Source organism: Manis pentadactyla, chromosome 15 (assembly GCF_030020395.1).
Source record: "Manis pentadactyla isolate mManPen7 chromosome 15, mManPen7.hap1, whole genome shotgun sequence".
NCBI lineage: Eukaryota > Metazoa > Chordata > Mammalia > Pholidota > Manidae > Manis > Manis pentadactyla.
In genome coordinates, this window is record NC_080033.1 from 3,136,258 (window position 1) to 3,155,672 (window position 19,415).

General features: G+C 48.6%; 2 protein-coding genes across 9 annotated transcripts in view; both read left to right on the plus strand.

Moving 5' to 3' along the window:
- Positions 1-19,415, plus strand: part of LOC130681106 (uncharacterized) — a gene marked incomplete at its 3' end in the record, with an annotated part of 204,334 nt that overhangs the window by 107,858 nt on the left and 77,061 nt on the right. The gene's annotated exons all lie outside the window — the stretch shown is intronic.
- LOC130680997 (WAS/WASL-interacting protein family member 1-like) overlaps positions 8,191-19,415 on the plus strand; it is a 285,988-nt gene continuing 274,763 nt past the window's right edge. For 3 of the 8 annotated variants that reach the window (XM_057492918.1, XM_057492917.1, XM_057492916.1), the window contains exons 1-3: positions 8,191-9,006; positions 11,650-11,746; positions 15,483-15,608. In XM_057492918.1, coding sequence (XP_057348901.1) covers positions 8,457-9,006; positions 11,650-11,746; positions 15,483-15,492 — 657 coding nt within the window. In that variant the 5' untranslated portion in view covers positions 8,191-8,456 and the 3' untranslated portion in view covers positions 15,493-15,608. The other 5 variants (XM_057492914.1, XM_057492913.1, XM_057492915.1 and 2 more) reach the window with 4 other exon arrangements.

Below are 19,415 nucleotides of genomic sequence, written 5' to 3' on the forward strand. Positions count from 1 at the left end.
GGCTAATTAGACTTTAAAACAAAAAACATAGAGATTATGACAAAATTATTGCAGTGATGATAAATAACATTGTAGTCATATCATGAGAAAAACAATCACTCCATCAGGATGTTATGACAATTATAAGCATATATGCACCTAAAAACAGAGTCCAAAAATACATGAAGCAGAAACTGACACAATTGAGTATGAAATACACAATTCAAAACAATAGTTGGAGATTTCAGTACTTGTAGTAATGGATCGGACAACCACACAGAATGAAACAAGACATAGGTACATTTTTGGTGTGTTCCACCCAACATCAGTAGAATATATTCTTCTCAAGTGCACATGGGACATTCTTTAGGACAGAACATATTGTAGCTCATAAAACATGTCTCAATAAATTTGAAAGGACCAACTTAATACAAAGCATGTTCTCTGACTGCAGTAGAATTACATTAGAAATCAATAAAAGGAGACAATTTGGAAAATTCACAAATATGTGGAAATAAAACAACACACTCCTCAATAATCAGTGTATTTAAGAAGAAATCAAAAGAGAAATTAGGAAATATTTTGAGATAAAGGAAAGAAGAACATAACATACTAAAACTTATGGAATGTGGCTAATGCAATGCTCCAAGGGAATTTATAGCTGTAACTGTCTGTATCAAAAAAGAAGAAAAATCTAAAATTACTATGGTCAGTTGATTTCCACAAAGGTGCCACACCAGCTCAATGGGGGAAAGAATAATCTCTTTAACAAGCGGTGCTGCAACAACTGATACCCCCACGCAAAAGAATGAATTTAGACTCCTATCTCACATAATATAGAAAAGGTAAGTTAAAATTGATCCAAGACCTAAATGTAAATGTCAAGATCATAAAGCTCTTAGAAGAAAAAGGAGTAAAAGTCAGCATAATTGCATATTTCTTCTCTTTTCTTAACTGACTTAAAGTGACTTTTGGTCAGGCAAAACCGTAGATACAACACTAAAAGCACAAGTGACAAAAAATAAAATCTCTTGTACCACAAATGCCATAAATAAAATGAAAATACAAGACATGATACAGGAGAGAATTCCCAAATCATATATCTAATAAGGGACTTGCATACAGAATATAAACGGAGCTCTTACAACTCAGTAATACAAAGATAATAACTCGATTTTACAAAGGGGCAAAGGATCTGAATAGACATTTCTGAGAAAATACACAAATGGACAATAAGCACATGGGAAGATATCAACATCATTAGCCATTGGAGAAATACACATCAAAACCACAAATAGATATCTTATGCCCACTAGGAGAGTTATAATTGAAAAAGGTAAGGACCGTTGACAAGGATGTGGAAAATTGGAACTTGCATGCCATGTGCATGGAAATTTATTCCCATGGATCAGCCGTTTCAGGAAACAGTCTGGCAGTTCCTTCAACTGTTAAACACAGTTACCCTGTGACCCAGCAGTTCCACTCCCAGGCATAAGCTCAAGAGAAATGAAAGCCTTTGTCCAACAAAAACTTGTATGTGAATGTTCATAACAGCATTATTCACAACCATTAAAATATGGAAACAGCCGAAATACCCATCAGCTATAAATGGATAAAATGTTGTGTATCCACACAACGGAATATTATTCAGCCATAAAAAGGATTGGAGCACTGTATACACTGTAACATGGATGAACTTTGAGAACATTATGCTAAATGAACAAACTAAACACCAAATGTCGCATACTGTATGATTCCAATTACATGCAATGTCCAGAGTAGGTGCATCCATGATGATTAGAGTGATTAGTGGTTGCTCAGGGCTGGGGAGACGGGGGCAGTAGGGGGTGTATGACTGCTAATGGATACAGTGCTGCTTCTGGGGTGATGAAATTGCTCTAAAATTACATAGTGCGATGGATGCACAACTCTGAATTTACTAAAACATTGTATACCTTAATGGGTGATTCATATGGTATGTGAATTATGTGCCAATAAAGCTGCTAACAAAATTTTTCAAAAGGACAGGCAGAAGGGTGGTCAGGCTAAATGGCCTCTATATTTCCCTTCTGCCTGTAAAATTCTCAGCACCTAGAAGGCTGCTGGTTCCACAGGGTCCTGGGATACCTCTGAGCAGCCATGGGACCCTCAAGCCAGACACAGCCACAGGCCAGAGAGAACGCCTGGACCAAATGCTACACGTTGAGGTGGATCTGGCCCATTGCAGGCCTGCCGTGTGATGGTCAGAGATGACGGGCCACAGCCTCACTCACCAAGCTTGCTGCTGATGAGTTTGTCAGGACCAGCCTGAGTGGACATGGAACAGAGAGTGCTGGAATCCAGCCCAGACCCCTCCCGGATGGGGCTGAGCACCAGGGGCGGTGTATCGGGAGAGCGCGGGCACAGTCCCTGCAGGGAGTGGTCCCCCAGAAGCACTGGAGACTGCAGACAGCTCTGGTGGCCTTCTTCAGGGCCCAGCCCCCCAGAAGCAGACGGGGCAGGAGGCAGGAACGATGCCTTGGGTCGGGGGTGCTTTCGCCGCTTTCTGGGCTGGCTGGTCTCCTCTCCATCTCTCTCCTCCTGGTCTCCGTCCTGTCCCTGGAGAAGAGAATTCAAAGCCACAGGGGGGTGACTTGGGGCCACATGTGCACAGCTCAGTCTTCAAGGGGGTGCGAGCACCAGCAAGGGCACTGCCCACAGAGCCAGAGGGAAACGTAACACCCAACACCCCTGTCCGAGCCGGGCTCAGCAAGGGAGCCGAGCATGGCCACCACACCCGAGCCAGACCCCGGATTCTCGGCCTGAATGGATGATGCCAGAAGCTTCCTCATGTGCCCACCCCCCCAGGGAGAGGCCCTGATACACAGGGTTTTGGAGATGTATGAGGCCAACGTCAAGTTGGTAAAAAGACTGGCGCGTAGAGATGGGGCCGGAGATGCAGTGCAACAGCATGACAAAATGAAAAATGACCGCAGCTTCGTGAGATGGATAAACGGATCTATGCACCCTGCCGCCCTGCCTGGAGGGGGCTTCTCCAGGTGGGACCCTCCAGTACGGGCTGCAATGGCTGATCCCGTGAACTTACCCACCTCCACACAATCTCTCCTCTTTCTGCCAATCTTACTGCTCCTCATCCCCCAAGTCTCAGCTCTGACCCCCTCCTCCAGGAAGTCCTCCTCGACCTCATCAGGCAGGGTCTCTGGTGTCCCCTCAGTCCCTCTGCTCCCCCTCCCAGCCCTGCCCAGTCTGAGTCCTCACTGCCTGGCATGGGTTCATCTACTCGCATGGACTGGGAGCCCCAGGAGGCCAGGCTGGGGCCATCCCTGTCACCACGGTGTCCCCAGCACTGCCCCCACAGGGCCGGCCCAGAAGGTGAATGAGTGAATGAACGTGCAAGCCAAGCTGTTCTGGAGAGAAGATTTTTTGTGGTGTCTGGTTTGTGCTTTGCCTATGGCTTCCACTGGCAGGTTGTGCAGGAAGCAGTGGGAAGAAAGTGGACCAACCAGCACCCACCTTGGCTGTGTTCCCTGGGGGCCGGCTCACTGGGCCCACAGGCTCCAACACAGGCATCCCCAGAGGAGCTGTGCTCGTGCTGTCTGGGGGCTTCCCGGCTCCTGGGGGGCTCTGTGCCTCCACCTCCGGCCTCAGCGCCTGACTCAGAGGCTTGAAAAACTCTGTGCCCGACACCTAAATACAGAGAAGAGATGGCAGCGTAAGAGAAACCGTAGGCACCCGGCAGAGGGGACGCTCCAGGCTCAAGCGCGGGCCTGCCGCCCGGAGCAGCACAGCCTGACTCCTGGTCCCTGCCCAGGCTTCCCCGGGAGGACGCCTCCATCCTGAGACAATGACACCCAGCCACTCACTCCCTCCCCCAAAGCCTGTGAGTGCCCTGCGAGACAGAACCTACTGCACCTGTCCCTTCACCTGCTGGTCCTGGTTCCCTCGAGGTGACAGCCACTGGTCGTTGGGAAAACACATATGGCTGGTCAGCCCTTCCTCTGTATAAAACATCTGGCTGCAGTTCTTGCAGACATACGTGATCCTCGGCTCTGCCCAGTCTGCAGGGCCTCCATTTTGCTGGTTACTGTGGAGAGACACGGCAGGAGGGAAGAATGGGAGAAGGGGACTCCACCCTTGTATATTTTGTTTTTTCCTTTTTTTGCTTTCAAGTCTGATCCACTGACAACTCTCGATTAATCCCCAGAAATGGAGATGATACCCCCTTCCTTGGTGGCCTGGCGGGCACCTCTTCAGGGCTGAAGCATCCAGAGCTCACTCGCCCAAGGCCAGCACATAAAAGCCCCCAGAGGACTCCCGAGGGGTTGAGCCCCCAGGCCCGGCAGGGAACGGCTTCTGAACTTACCATCCGCCTGCCATGCTCTCCTCCTTCACTGGATCGGGGAGCCGGTAGGTATTTCCACTCTGAGGATGAAAATACATCTGAGCTGACATATGAAAAATGGGGCAAATGCAAGGACTAAAACTACAAGGTGCCGAGAAGTAACACAGGGGTGGCTCCGTGACCTTGGATTAGGGAATGCTTTCTTGAATGACACAGAAAGAGAACAAACTGGTCTTATCAAAACTTAAATCTTCTCTGCATCAAGGGACACCATTAGGAAAGTAAGAACCCACAGAATGGGAGAAAGTCATTACTTTCTGGGAAGGGTGAACTGTTCAGGGCAGTGTCAGGCCTGTCCCCAGACACGGAGTCCGCGTCTAAGCCCGGGTCACAGGGACCCAACACCGACAGGGTGTGTCGGGCTCATCTGGGAGGCAATGAGAACGACCTAGGAACTCGCCCCCTCTCCCCCAGGCCCCTGCACAGACGTTGGTGACCAGACTCCTACATACAGTTGGTTGTGGCGCTTCAAGGCCTTGCTGCAGATTCCTCAAGCATGTGTCCGTTCCTGGCTGTGCGTCAGGTAGTGCTTGCTCTGGGAGCTGGCGCTGCTCAACACCTTCCCGGGAGGCTGCAGTCCAGAAGCGGGCTCTCAGGCGAAGTGGGGTTCTGCTTTCTGTTCCTCGGGCTCCCAGAGGTGGCCCTGCCTCCTTCATCAGCCTCTCTAGGCACCTTAAGCTTGCCCAGCCTCAGGTCTAAACAAACAGAAGGAGAAAGCCCAGGTTAGAGACACCTGGGGACATGGAAGAGCTGGGCTGAAGCGCCCCCCTGACTCTTAGAACCGCAGGAGGCTTGGGAAGGGAGGCCCAGGAGCCCTTTCTGCACCTCCAGCACCTTAACTCGCAGAGAAAACAAGGCTTAGACTGAAGATTGGGGAGAGAAAGGACCCTGGTCTGGCCACGCTGCCAGACAGTGTCCAGTCAGTGGCCCAACTGTGGTCAGTTGTGGCCTGGAAGGATTCTAAGTTCCAGGTTGCCGTGGCGGCACGGGCCTTATGACATCATGGCTCTCTCACAAGGGCAAACTGGAAATATGTAATCCAAAACTTACAGAAGGATAAATCCTTTCTCCCAGCCACTTTTACCTTAGGTTTGTTTTTTTTACCTTTGGATTTTTGAAGGAAATAATGTAGACTTATATGAGGAGTTAACTGCAAGGGAATTACCCGCAGCATTGCCTTTCCTGTTAGAAACAACCTGCTATCTGATCAGAGAGCATGTAGGTGACACTGTTATGGTTTAAATGGTCTAGGACATAAGCATTTAAGGTAAAACTGTGGAAAACTATCTGATGACCTGAAAGGATATTCATGCCGTAATACATAGAAAAGAACAGCCTGTTACAAAACAAAATTATCCTAGTCTTTAAAAAAGAAAAATAAATTTTAGTAGAGAACAGAGAGAACAGAATAGACTGATGGGATTATGGGCCAATTTTATTTTCTTCTTCTTCGGTACTGGAATATGTTTCCATGCTTTCTGTGTCCCTTGGTAAAGTGATAAAAGGTATTTTAACAAGTCATGTCACCTGAGGACCAGCGGAAGGGACTGGGGGTGTGCAGATGGCAGAGGGGAGGTCTTCAAATATCCCGAGGGCCAGCTTGTGAAGGAAGGAGCAGATTGCTTCTGTCTTGCAGAGGAATGGCTGTCTGCAGAAGATCCTCTCTGGGACAGAGACAGCTTGGGGACCAGGAAGCAAGGGAAACTGACCTCAAATCTCCAGAACCTAAGGCCCTGGGTGCCAGGACTCTGCAGGCTCCCTGCTGGGCTCACAGACACTCAGCAACTGTCCCCGGTATGCATGAATCATGGGAGATTTTTCTACCCGTCAGATTGGTCTTCCAGGTGGAGCACACTGCCTCATGAGAGGGCAAGTTCAGAAATCACCCTTTATCTGGGACTCTGCAGAAGTTGGGTCCAAGAATCCAAAACGCCAGGTTGTGGGGAGCAGAGGGGGCTCGGCTTTAGGAGCCAGAGTGCTCAGCCTCTGAGCCTGAGACCCAGCAGGAAGGAGCCTGGGCAAGGCTCATATTCCTCAAGCAATTGTGGATTAATGATACCAAAATAAAAAGAAAGTGGAGCAACAGAACCCAAGAATGGACTAACCCCCAGCCCCCAGGTCCTCCCTTTCCCTGCTGCCAGTTCTGCTCGCCCCTACCCCTCCCTGCAGGAGCAACTTCGCGGGGGGTGGGGCTGGGGGGGGTGCCCTGCTGACCGGAGGGCGCCTGACCAATTCTGTACCAGAAAAGGAGCTGTGGAGAGAATTACCATTTCCCGTCCACCCCATGCCCTGACCAGCAGTCCAATTACAGACTGCTGGCTGTGCTGTGCTAATTATCACACTGGTGTGCAAACAGGCCCTTATACGCATCCAGGTGGGGATTCTAGTTGACTCCCATTTACCCAACACCCCCCCATCACATTGTTGGGGGAGCATTGTGTATATCCTCTGTCCTTGTCCCCGCCGCGACAAAGAATTGAAGGGCAGAGACAGTGAAGCAGAGTAAAAGTTTTATTTAAAGTAAATTAAAGAGAGAAGAAGTGCAGCAGGCAACCTCAGTAAAGACAGGCGCCCTGAAAGGTTTGGAGAGAGGAAGTTTAAGATTAAAAGGTTAGGCACTTAGCAAGTGCAGACGACCTCAGAGAGAAGACCGCCCTGAAAGGTTTGGGTTTTCCCCCTTTTAAGGATTCTTTAGGAATGTGACTAAGGGCTCGGGTTGCAGATTAAGTGGTCTTTGAATACTTAGAATTAACTTAACACAAGGAAGTTCCTGCTGTGATTTCTCCCTGGAATGACGGCCTCTGGGTTTGGGAGCAGATCAAACAGCTTCCTTCCCAGCCCCCAAGGTGGGATGAGCTGTTCTCTGTTTGCTACAAAGTAAGTTAAGAATCCTACATTTTTAACTTCCTGGGTATTAAAATACAGTCTTTAAGATGGAATCTTTCCTGCCTTCTACTATGTTGTTTAAGGCTGGGCCTGCATGCTAAATTTGTTGCCTAGGTTACAGAACTACTTAATTAGGGAAGGAAGGAGAAAAAAACAGCATATAGGTAAAGGTAAAGATAAAGTAAACTGGGCCTGGAAAAACCTGGACTGGATCACTGACCGAAGAACAAAGCGGCCCTGGGAAGTCTTGGAGTGTTGAGGGTTTATTTTACACAGGCTGGCTCAGAGGGGAGTTGGCTCCCGAGGTCTGAGCCGCGAACAAAGGCAAGGGGAGCAATACAAAACTTTCTGCTTTAGTATCTGCAACATTTCTACGTGCACAGCAAACGAGCCAGCAAGGGGGAGTAACTGCCTGGCAGAGCCGGGTGGGGGAAGTTAAGAGACTTTGTTGTCTTTGCGAAGAAGAGCAGCAGGAGGCAGCCACCTGGGCCAGACCGCTGTCCTTGCAAGGCGTTCCCTGTCAGTTACACTGCTCTGATTGCAAACATCCTGCCTTGCTTTTTCCGGAGGCCCTCCCCCTACTCTGACTACACCCACGCTCCCTGTCTCACAAGGACTGGCGATCTGCATCAGCACATGCCTCCGCCCTCCTCGCCAGGTCTCCTCTCTGGAAAAGTCTTTGAACTCAGCGGAGGGTTGAGCTCTGAATCCAGGATGAATGGAGAAGTACAAGGGCGGTTACTGGGGTGTCAGTGTGAAGAACCCCATTTCCCCCAGGTAGACTTTTCGTTTCATATTCTAGTTTGCATGTCCATCACATTGAATTCCAGGATTTGATTTCATCGCTTAAATTGATTTTAATTGCAGGGGGTTTCTGGATCCAACCACGGCCCCAACGGCCACCCGACCCCCCCACACCCCAAGGTCCTGGTTCCCGGATTCTCAGTTGCTTCAGCCTCACTGGCATAACTTGGGTACATCCCGCTGGAAGAAGCTTTTCACTTGAACTGTTTTCACTGTGAGGGAGAAACCATCTCTCCCAGCGTCAGTGGTCCTCACGACTCTGTAACATTTTATCTTGAACTGTCAGAAACTTAGATACGTAGGATGCAGCCCTTGACGAAAAATGAAAATAGGCTAGTGAACAAGGGACCTGCCAGCAGGGGGCGGGGCTGACCCGCCCGCCGTCATGCGCAGTTCGTCCCTGCGCACGCCCCGCCCCCAGGCCGCCCGCCTCTTCCTGCCTGGCGCAGGTCCCCGCAGATCCCCGAACCGCCCAGCGCGAGGCGGCAGAGGCCCCGAAGAACGTGAGTCCCGCCGCCTTCCGTCCCCCACTCCGGGTCCGGGGTCTCTTCGGACTGTTCCCCGCCCACTACCGTGGTACCTCCAACGTCGCTGCGGGCGCCCGCGCGTACCCCTCGCGGTTCACAGTTCCCGTGAGGCCGAGCCCCGCCCCTGGCCTCGCTTCCACGCGCCTTTTCTGTCGTTTTCCTGCCTGAAGCCTTTCCCTGGCGTCTCAGGCCTCCCGCACCTGGTGACCCTCCACCACGGGCTCTGCGGCTCCCGAAGCGCAGCGCCGGCCACCCAGCTCCAGGAGGAGGCCCACCGCGCCCTCCGGTCTCCCGGTGGCCCCTCCGGCCGACCGCCGCCCCCAACCGCCTCCCCGCGGCCTCAGCCGGGCCCTCTGCCCCCCAGGCCGCCCCTGCAAGGCGCCTCCTCCCCGGACCGCGTTACGGGAGGTGAGACGGGACGCCTGGGGCGCCCGGGCTCGAGCCCCGGATTCCGCCGACGGGTGAACGTGGTCTCCCGGGAGGCCGCGCCCGGTGCCGCCGCGCCCCTGGGCTCGCGGGCGACGACGCTGGGGAGAGGTCGGGCCGGAGCGGCGGGGACAGAAGTGGGACGAGTGCGGTGGCCGGGAGGTTGCGGGAGAGCAGGCGCCCGGAGAGGACGGGCGAGCCTGGGAAGGAGCAGGCGGCGGAGCCGGGAGGCTTAGAAGCCAGCGGGGCCTCCGGGTGGAGGTGAGCCCCCGGGGAGGGAGGCCCTTGGGGGGCGGCGGGGAGGAGCTCGGGGGGAGTCCGGGGTTGGTGCGGGCTGGGAGCCATGGCCGCAGGGCGGCGTGGTGCAGGGCCTGAGAGGACCGGGGCGGCCCGGAGGGCGGAGGAGGGAGGCAGAGCCGCCGGGGGTGCTGGAGAGGGGACGGGGGGCGCGTGACCGCGCGGGAGGGCAGGGGAGTGACTGCGCTGGAGAGTGTAAGAGGGCGGCCGGAGGGCGGGCGGGAATGCGGGGAGAGTGGGGACCGTGAGGAAGGCCGGGGAGAAGGGGCAGCAGGAGGGGAACCAGTTGCAGTGGGCGGAGCAGGGGTGAGAGAAGGCACCGAAGGGAGAGACGGCAGCAAAGGGGAGGGCACCTGAAAGAGCAGCAACCCAGCGGAAAAACAAAATCAAAGAGAAAAAGAAATAGGTGGATATACAAAATGAGAGATGGAAACAACATAAGAGTGGCAGGGGTGGAGGCTCTGGATCCTGATGATTGTTCAGTGATTCAGTTGTGATACATTGGTAGCTTTAAAAATACATCTAAAATTCGTTTCAGTGGTAAAGATAACATTGAGAATTGCAAAACTTCTAATAGGCTTGGGCAATTTATATTGTATGTCAGAAAACAGCTTACATTTGCAACTTCTTTTAGCCTGAGGGCAGTGACCCGACTTCGTCAGTGGTGGGTCACCCCCTTCCGTTTACCTGGTGTGGGTTAGAAGAGGTTGGGCAAGACAGGTGTGGACGAAACGACTGTCACTATACGGTGCTCTTTTTAAGGATACAGTAAAATGACTGCTTTGTTTTTTAGTTTCTTTGTAATGGAATTTTATATATGTACATATATGATATATATAGACACTTAACATTTAATTCATAATTTTGTAGTTTGAGATAAATTTTAGTTCTTTAATTTTCTACTTACTTATGACTCCCAAATAAGTTTTGGTGGCCTTTAATGAACTCATGTCATTCTTTTATCAGGATGATACATTCTAACATTTACTTTTGACATCAAAATGACTTAGACTTGAAAAACTTAAGACATCATTTCCTTTTTCAACTTGTTTGTGGTTTAAGTCAGGCCTGCAGTCTCTGTCCCCTGTATCTTCTGTCTTGGACGTGTTCTTTGGTGACCAGTTAATAATTTTAGACTGATTGGGTAGTTGGTAGGGATGTCAGTGATGTTTTAAGAGTCAAAGACTAATTTAACCAGTTTTGTAGTACTCAGTTTTCTTCCCTTTTATGTGATTTATTAACATAGTGAGCTGTGACCTCAGAGTAGTTGTTCCCCTCTGGCCTCTCGTCTTTTTTCTGCAGTGTTGAAGATGTGCCGGATTGACTTGAAAGCTCTGTGCAAGAGCCCAACTATGTCTGGTGCAGCAATATTCTCAAAACAAAACCACACCCATCTATAAAGCTGAAATGCAAAGGAAATATGTTCAGAACTTATTTCTACAACTTACTCGTTCAGTGTTGTGCACACCTGCAGTCACTTTTTCACAATTCTGCATTTTAAAAACATTTCACAATAACTTTCTGGAAAGGAATTAAGTGTTGGTATCAGGGTGAGAACCTGGATGTGTAATCCTGACTCGAGGATGTTACTTCAGTCAGCAGCCACAAATGGTAGCATGTGCATCTGAAACACACAAAGGACACACAAACACAGGTCTTCTATGCACTCTATTCTCCCATCTTTAAAAGAAAACTTTGACACACAATCTGCAGCAGTGGGGACCCTGGCTGTCCCCACACCTCTCTTCGGGTCACAGACCCAGCCTTGATCACACCCCATGGAGGCCTGACACCCCTCCCTGCAGCCACCCCCAGCCTCCGGAGAGGAGGCTCAGCGCCCTGGTGCTCACTGCTGCACACAGATGACCTACGTTAAGGCTGGTCTCGTCTCACCTCCTGGAAGGAGAACCTCTGGTCAGGTGACACTATATAAAGGTTTTCACACCGATAGTAACACGTAACTCCATTTCCAGGAAATAACTGTTAAAATATTTTAAAAATACAGAATTGCAAAAACATAGCTATAAGTGTGCAAAATACTGAAAGAGAGTCAGTTGTAAGCTCTGAGCAGATTTCTTTTTAATTCACCTTTATTGATGTGTAGGTTTTTGGTGCAGAGTGTGCGAGGGCTTCCCAGGAAGGTGGGATCTGAAGAGATGGTGGAGGAAGTCACTGGGTAGCCTAAGGAGGTTTCTGTCTGCAAGTCCCTCCTGAGCAGTGGGCAGCAGGGACCGTCCTTACCACACTGGGAGGTCCCCCCATGTGGTTGTGGCGAAGGAAGGGAATGTGATGACTCTAAGCATTAAACGGCATGTTTTCCACCTTCAGGATTGGCTTCTAAGAAAGACTCAAGTTCCCTGAGGCCAGAGTCCGGAAAAAGAGGAGGAGGACGGCAGAGAAGGAGCCGGGAATGGCTGTTCCTCAGGTAAAGTCCCTACCCTTTGGGTGACCTTCTGTCTCTCCCGCCTGAAGGGCCCTTCCTGGGTCTCGCTGAGCCCTGACCCTGACTGTGTGACCCCTGGTCACTCCACTCGCCCCTCAGCACCTCTCATCCCCACTTAGGTTCCATGTCAGCTGACCTAGTGACATGGGGCTTGTGCAGGGCTCGCTGGGCATTGTCCTGGGCAGAGCTTCCCACTGTGTGTGGGGGACGGAGCGTTGGGGTGGGTGGGCAGCAGGGACGCGTCCGGGGCTGCACCTGGATGCACCGTCAGCTCTCCGTAGCCCGGATGAAAGAGGCTGCAGGGGGAAGCCGCGTACTAATGTTCATAAATATGTGGTAAGTTGTGAGAAAGGAGACCAAAGAGGGGCAATCTTTTCAGCCTGATTTTTAATATATTTGAAGGTGGTCACGTGAGTCACTGGCTCAAAATCTTCATGATTGGGAAACACCATCAGAGATAGAGGGTGTGGGATCCTATCATGCATTTTAAACTATGGCGTCCACCTTTCCAGCACAGATGGCTCCTGGTCGTGTGCGTGGTAATGACCTGGCTGGGACTTCGGGTAGTTCAGCACTTTGCACGGTACTCCGGGCCGGGTGCATCCTGGGCCGCTCCCCGGGCCTGAAGGAAAGCTTCCATTCTCACTGTTCTGTGTGTGCCTTTCATATAGGGTCCTCGTGTTTACTATTCCTGGTTCCTTCAGTGTTTATTTTCAGTTTGTCAAACGTTGTCAATGACTTTTTCCCCATTAACTGAGATGATTGTGTGTTTCTTTTCCCTTCCTTCCTATTAATGGGGCGCATTAACATTGAGTGGTTTTTGTATGTTGAATATTCCTAGCCGTGCAGGAATAATTCCACTTGTGGTCTGTACTGGTTTGAATGTGCTGTTGAGTTTTCTTTGCTCATATGTTAAGGATTTCTGCGTCAATGTTCTTCAGGAATATCGGTCTCTACTTTTCTTCCTGTGTCTTTTTCTGGGTTCGGTATCAGAATCATGCGATTCCATAGAAGTGTTTCTGAAGATTTATAGCAGGATTCGTGTTTATTCTTCTGTAAGTATTTGGTAGGCTCCTGGGGAAGCCTTCTGGTCCTGGGTGTGTGTTGGAGGTTTCTGAGGACTGCGTGACTCTCGTTGTAACTGTTCGCATTTTCTTTATTACTCGGTGATGTGGTCTGTGAGGTTGTATGTTTCTCTGAATGTACCCATATTTTCTAGGATATGTAATTTCTTGCCATATAATTGTTCATAGTACTTTCTTGTAGACCTTTTTCAACATTTCTGTGACACCTGTTGCAGCGTCCCCCTTTCATTTCTGATTTACTTGAGGGCTGGTTTTCTCTCCCTCCCTCCCTCTCTCTCTCTCTCTCTCCCCCCCTCCCTCCCTCTCTCTCTCTCCCTCCCTCTCTCTCTCTCCTCCCTCTCCCTCCCAGCCTAGAAACATGGTTGTCAATTTCTACATTTTTAGGTAGTTTTCCTATTCCGTTTCATTTCTCCCTGCTCTGATCTTAGTCCTTCTGCTAAATTTTGGTGCAGTTTGTTATTTTTCTGATTTCTTGAGGTATAAAATCCTATTTCTGATTGGAGACCACTCCTTTTCTGTAATGTAAAACTTACCACTGCAGGCATCCTCCTCAGTGCCGCTGTCACTACGTCCCCCCAGTTTGCTGTGTTGTATTTCCATTTTTATCGTGATAGTTTTAAAAATCCATGTGATTTCTTCTTTGACCCATTTATTGCTTAAATATGAGGTGTATCATTTCCACATGTTGTCGAGTTGTCTGTTTTCCCTCTGCTATCTGTTTCTAGCTTCACTGTGGATAGAGAAGATACATATTATTATTTCAATCTTTGGATATTTCTGCTTTGTTTTGTGTCACAACATGTGGCCTGTCCTGCAGAATGTCCCACGTGTACTTGAGCAGAAGGTGCCCTGCGGCTGCGGGGGGGTGTCCTTCCCGGCTGTCGGGCCCGTAGGGCTGTGGAGCCCTGTGAGTCCTCGGGCTCCTCCTTGCCCGTCTGGCTGGTGGTTCTATCCGTGTTAACACTGGGGTGTTGGCCCTCGTACTGTTTCTGCGATGCTGTCTGTCTCTCCGTCCCCTCCTTCTGTGTTTGCTTCATCGCTGTGAGAGTGCGGGCATGTTCATAATGGCTGCATCTTCCTGGGAATGGTCCTTCTTGCCATTCTCCTGTCCTTTGTCTCTTGTGACATCTCCCGTCTGGCCTCTTTCCTGTGCCCTGATACGGCTGCTGCTGCTGTCTGGAGCATCCCGGTGGCATCGAGGATCTTTCCCTCTTGCCTTTTGAGCCTCTCCCTGTCCTGAGATTTGTGCGTCTGTAGTTTGCCTGGACAGGGGTGAATGGCAGGAGCCCTGCGCAGTGCCCTTTTCTCCACCATCATTTCAGAAGAAAAGCACCCAGTGTTGTAGAGATCATGGCGTTTGTTGAAATTTCTAGTGTAATAGTTTTTTTCCCCAATATCCTTTCTTCATGATTTTTCAATTATCCAATAGTTGCTTCTAGTGTTCATTTTTGCGGTCTTTTATTTTTCTTAATGTGATGTAATGTAATGTGTAAAGCTGGTAACTTCCAAAGCTCGAGTTGTTATTAGTGTCGATTTTTTTCCTTGTACTTTGCCTTTTTCCTCCTATTGAATGATGTTGACAAACTAAAAGAAGTACCATTGATTTATTTTCGTTGTCCCAAAGATGGTGAAATACATACACATAAAAATGATGAAAAAAAAACAATCCAAAAACTTGTCGAGAGACACCTTTTCCCATGGCAGATAATTGGTGTATTTGTAGGTACATGTACAAGTACATAGATGTGTAAGATCATTGTTGTTTTAAAAGACATCTTATGGTAAGCAGTTTATATTTTTAGCAATGGAAATTATATCTTCAGTATGTTCCTTGGCCTTATACCTATTTCTTCCACTGTCCTGTTAATTATTTAAATGTATTTTTTGCATGTGTATGTGTGCACGTATAATTTCCTTTTCTGCAGCCCCATGTAGTTAACCTTGAAGTTATTTCCAGTGTCCTCGTGGAGGACCCTCTGTCCGGTTACTTTAGTGCTCTGTTACTTAGCTGTTGGATTCTTTCCATTTAATTCTGAAGGTCGACCACCTGAGTTCAGGCGCTTGCTGTGTTGTTTCTTAGCTGTTGGACCAGAGGCCAGTTCCTTACAGTGTCTGTGACACAGTTTTACCTCTGTAACATAAGATGGGCACAGAACTTCCTCAGACGAACTATTATTGCTGATCATATGTTAGTACATGTAAAGCATTGAGTAGCGCCCAGCATGATAGAAGTGTTAAAGCCTTAAGCCACTGCTCTTGCCGTCCTCACAATGTTTAGTTTAGGTTCCTACTTTTCTTTAAATGTCTCTTGCTTTACTTCATCTACATATGGGACATCACTCATGTAGAACATACCTTTACACTCCTATATAGAGCATCCACTGCTTAGTTTGTATTTCTGTGTTCAATGTGTGGTCCACCAGATTGAGAAGTGCACAGATTTAGAGCACATTGTGGCCTCTTATGGGAAAGCATAAGATATTAATGTTAGAGGCACATAACTTACTCAGAATTCTTATATGCGGATCTGTCAGAACATACAGTTCATCCACATCTCCCCCGACACCTCTGTCTCCTCATTTCATGTGAAGATCTCTCCTCATGCCCCTTCATGAACTGTGTTTTCATTTCAGGGATGGTTGACCTTAAGGGATGTGGCCGTCAGATCTCCCAGGAGGAGTGGGAATGCCTGGATCCTGCTCAGCGGGCCTCGTACCGGGACGTGATGCTGGAGAACTACAGGAACCTGGTGTCCCTGGGTGAGGATGGCGTTCCTGCAGAAGTGGGGATTGGGTATCTCTGCCTTTTTTCTGGTTTGCCCCCAAGGAACCCTCGCAGTGTGCTGCTGAGGCCAAAGCCCCTTAAGTCAGACATGGAGAGCTTCGTAATGTGGCGTCTGCCCTTCACTTTATTCCTTTTTCAGATGACACGTCTGACATAAATATGTGTAAAGCCCTGTGCTGTGCTTTCCAGTAGCCGCTTTCCTGTTTGCTACCTCTCTGCTTTCCATTCAGTAGTTCCGGGAGACACCAGATACCTCACTGTTCCTGTGCATTTAGGAGGCAGGTGGTTGGAGGGGTTTGTGCAATAGGTTTCTAGACCTGTCTGAAATGTCCTTTCTCTACTCAACTGAACCTGGAGCTAGGATTCTAAAAATGCCACAGCATGTCCCATTCCTTTCCTCATAAACTGATTCATGCTGTGGCAAAGTCCATGGAAGGTGTGAACTTGGAAAATCAGGAAATTATGTGCTTTCGAAAAGGCAGAGGATAGGTATTCCTGTTGGACGAGGGAGAAGCAGAGAAGAGGGACGCATTTATGGCCCCCAGGCAGGTCCGAACCCCAGCATGGAAAAGTCTGTGAGGTTTAAGGCTAGAGAACAATCCTTTTTACTTCGTGCTCTGCCTCCAGACCTGCTGGACAGCAGACCTACTTCCGGACCCAGTGTGTCTGGGGTTCTGCCGCACCCTGGGTTCTCCTGGGCTGGGGATGAAAGCCCACAGTTCTTCGGGGAGGCATCTGGCGTGTTGAGTGTGAGGCAGTGCCCTGCACTTTGAAACTGGCCAGGAAGCCCTGATGGCCGCTGACTTTCCTTTCGGGTCATTCTTTGTGCTGACGAAGAGAGCAAGTTTGCAGGCAAGTATCTCAGTGGTCCCATCTTGTAAAGTTCAGTCTTTCTTTTCTCCTTTCCCTTCAGTTCAAACTGACAGTTTTCCTTTTGGTGTAGTTTATTGAGGCCTGTAGTTCAAACCCCTAGTAACCAAACAGTACCTTGGCCACCGCCTTAGTGTTCTCCTGCACATGCTTCCTCATGTTTTTGCAATACGTTAGGCTGAGAATTTCCAAATCTTGATGTTGCTCTTTGCTTCATAACTATCTTCAAGTTATTTCTCTCATCACATTTAAGCACTAGCAGTTGGAGAAACCAACCTCAACTAAAACCCTTGGCTTAGAAGTCTCCTCAGCTAAATATGCCATTTCATTGCTTATAATTTCTGTCTTTTGCTGAACTCTGGCACATGAACACGAGTCAGCCAGGTTCTTTGCCGCTATATAGCAAGGCTTGCCTTTTCTGCACTGTACAATGAAATACTTCTCATTTCCTTCTGTGAGTGCATCAGAATGGACTTTACCGTATTACCACCATTTGATACACGATTAGATACATTCTCTCTAAGAAGAGGGCTGCTTTCTCCACACCTCTCTCCTCTCTGAGCCATCTCCTGAATCACTTTGACTTTGCCTTCATAGGCCTCACCGTAAAGCATGCACCTCAAACGTCCAGTCTTGGCCAATGACCCCATTTAAAGCCGCTTGCACATTTTCAGTATTTCTTAGAGCAGCACCCCCTCCTCGGTACCAATTTCTGTCTTAGTTCATAATGTTACAGCAAAATACCGAAAACTGGGTGGCTTAGGACATTTGTCACATTTGTTTCTCACCATTCTGGGAAGGGAAATCCAAGATAGGGTGCCAGCAGGGTCAGAGGAGGATCCACCTCCTGATTGGGGCTGCTGACTCCTTGTGTCTTCTCGGGGGACAGAGAGAGAGAGGGGGGAGAGAGAGAGAGAGACAGGGCTGGTGCTCCTCCCCCTCGCTGTGACGGCACTGCTGCCATCTGTGGGGACTCCATCCTCACGCCTCCTTACCTCCCAGATGGCCCACCTCCAGACTGGACGTTTGATCACAGCATGTGAATTTAGGGGGATCCACAGGTACTTCCTTAATTGCATATGCAAATTCCATTTTTAGTTTTCAAGGAACTGCTCTACTGCTTCCCATTGCAGCTGCATTTTACTTTTCTTTCCAGATTAAAGAAGAATTCCTAGTTTTTGACATCCTCCTCAGTATTTCTTTCCTGTTTTTTTTTTTTAATAGTAACCATCCTCATACGTGTGAAATGAGAGATTTCTTTGTGGCTATAGCACTTACATTTCTCTACTGGCTAGTGATACTGAACATCCTTTCCTATGTATGTTTGCCATCTGTAAGTCCTGTGTAGAGAAATGTCTATAGGTCCTTTGTCTTTTAATTAGAATCATTGGGGGTTCGGTTTGATTGAGTTGTAGGAGTCTGTGGTGTTGTGATTTATAATCGGAAATATGTATTCGGTACCCATCACCTTTTCTGCTCAAAACTCCTAAAACCCGTGTTTCTTCCTGAATGATAACAGCAGTGGGAACATCTCTTGTTAATATATTTGTTCTCTTGTCCTCAGTTGCTAAAATTCTTTCAGTCATGAAGGTGAAATGGGTGTCTTAGTCATAACAAGTCCCTTTCAGACACATTTGGTAATGAGGTGCATTTTTGGAAATCTCCTAAGGATGGTGGGCTGCTTGCCAGGGAAGCCAACCCTATGGGTACAGGGATCTTCTGGTCCCACCCCCTGACTTCCCGGGAAGAGAGAGAGAGAGACTGGACATTGAGTCCAGTCAACAATGGCCCATGATTTAATTAGTTACTCCTATGTACTGAAGCCTCCATAAAAACCCAAACAGACCCTTTGGAGAGATTGTGCATCGATCAGCACCTGGAGGTCGGGGAGCGGGGTGTGCGGGGAGAGGTCGCAGATGCCTCACAGCCTTTGCCCCTCTTGTGCCCTATGTGTCTCTTTCATCTGGCCTTTCTGGACTTCCCTGAGGGACTGGTAATTGAGTAAGTAAAACGTTTCTGTGAATTCTAAGAAATAATTGAACCAAAGGAAGAGGTTCATTTCAACCTCTACTATACAGCTGTTTGGTCAGAAGTCCAGGAGTGACACTTAGATATGATTGGAATTTGAAGGTGGCCTGGGTCAGGGGCAGCCGTTTATGACTAAGCCTTTGCTTAACTTGTCGTATCTGACACTGTCTCCAGGTAGTGTCCAAATTGAGTTGAATTGCCAGAATTGAGTTGAATTGTAGGGTACCCAGGTTGGGTCAGAGCCCTGCTTGTTGGTGTGGGAATCCCCCGCCCATGGTGGAGAGACCAGACAGTTTCAGGATTCTTTATTCTCAATATTACCCTGCACATGATTTGTAAAATTTTTCTTCCATCCCATATATTACCCTTATTTAACTCTATTGATTGTGTCCTTTTATGTGCTACACTTTCTGATTTTGATGTAGTTCCACTTAACGTGGTTTTCCTTTGTTGGCTGTGCTTTGTGTATTTGACAAATCTTTGCTGAGTCTAATATGAAGCTTTTCCCATTTTCTTCAGGAATTTTATATTTTTAGCTCTTCAGTCTAGGAGGTTGATGACATTTTGAGTTAATTTTTGTATATGGTGTGAGGTAATACTATAACTTCATTCTTTTTTATGTGGATATACAGTGTTCACAGCACCTTTGTGGAATAGCCTGTTTTTCCCCCTTTGAGTGCCCTTCACCACCTTGGGGGACATCGATTTACCACGCGTACAAGAGTGTGTTTCTGATGTGTCTGTTCTGTTCCACTGGTCTCTGTATCTTGTCTTTATACTAGTACCATGTTGTTTTGGTACAGCTTTTTAATACGTTTGGAACTAAGGAAGTATGAGAACTCCAACTTTGTTCTTTTCAAGGTTGTGTTTGCTATTCAGCGGCC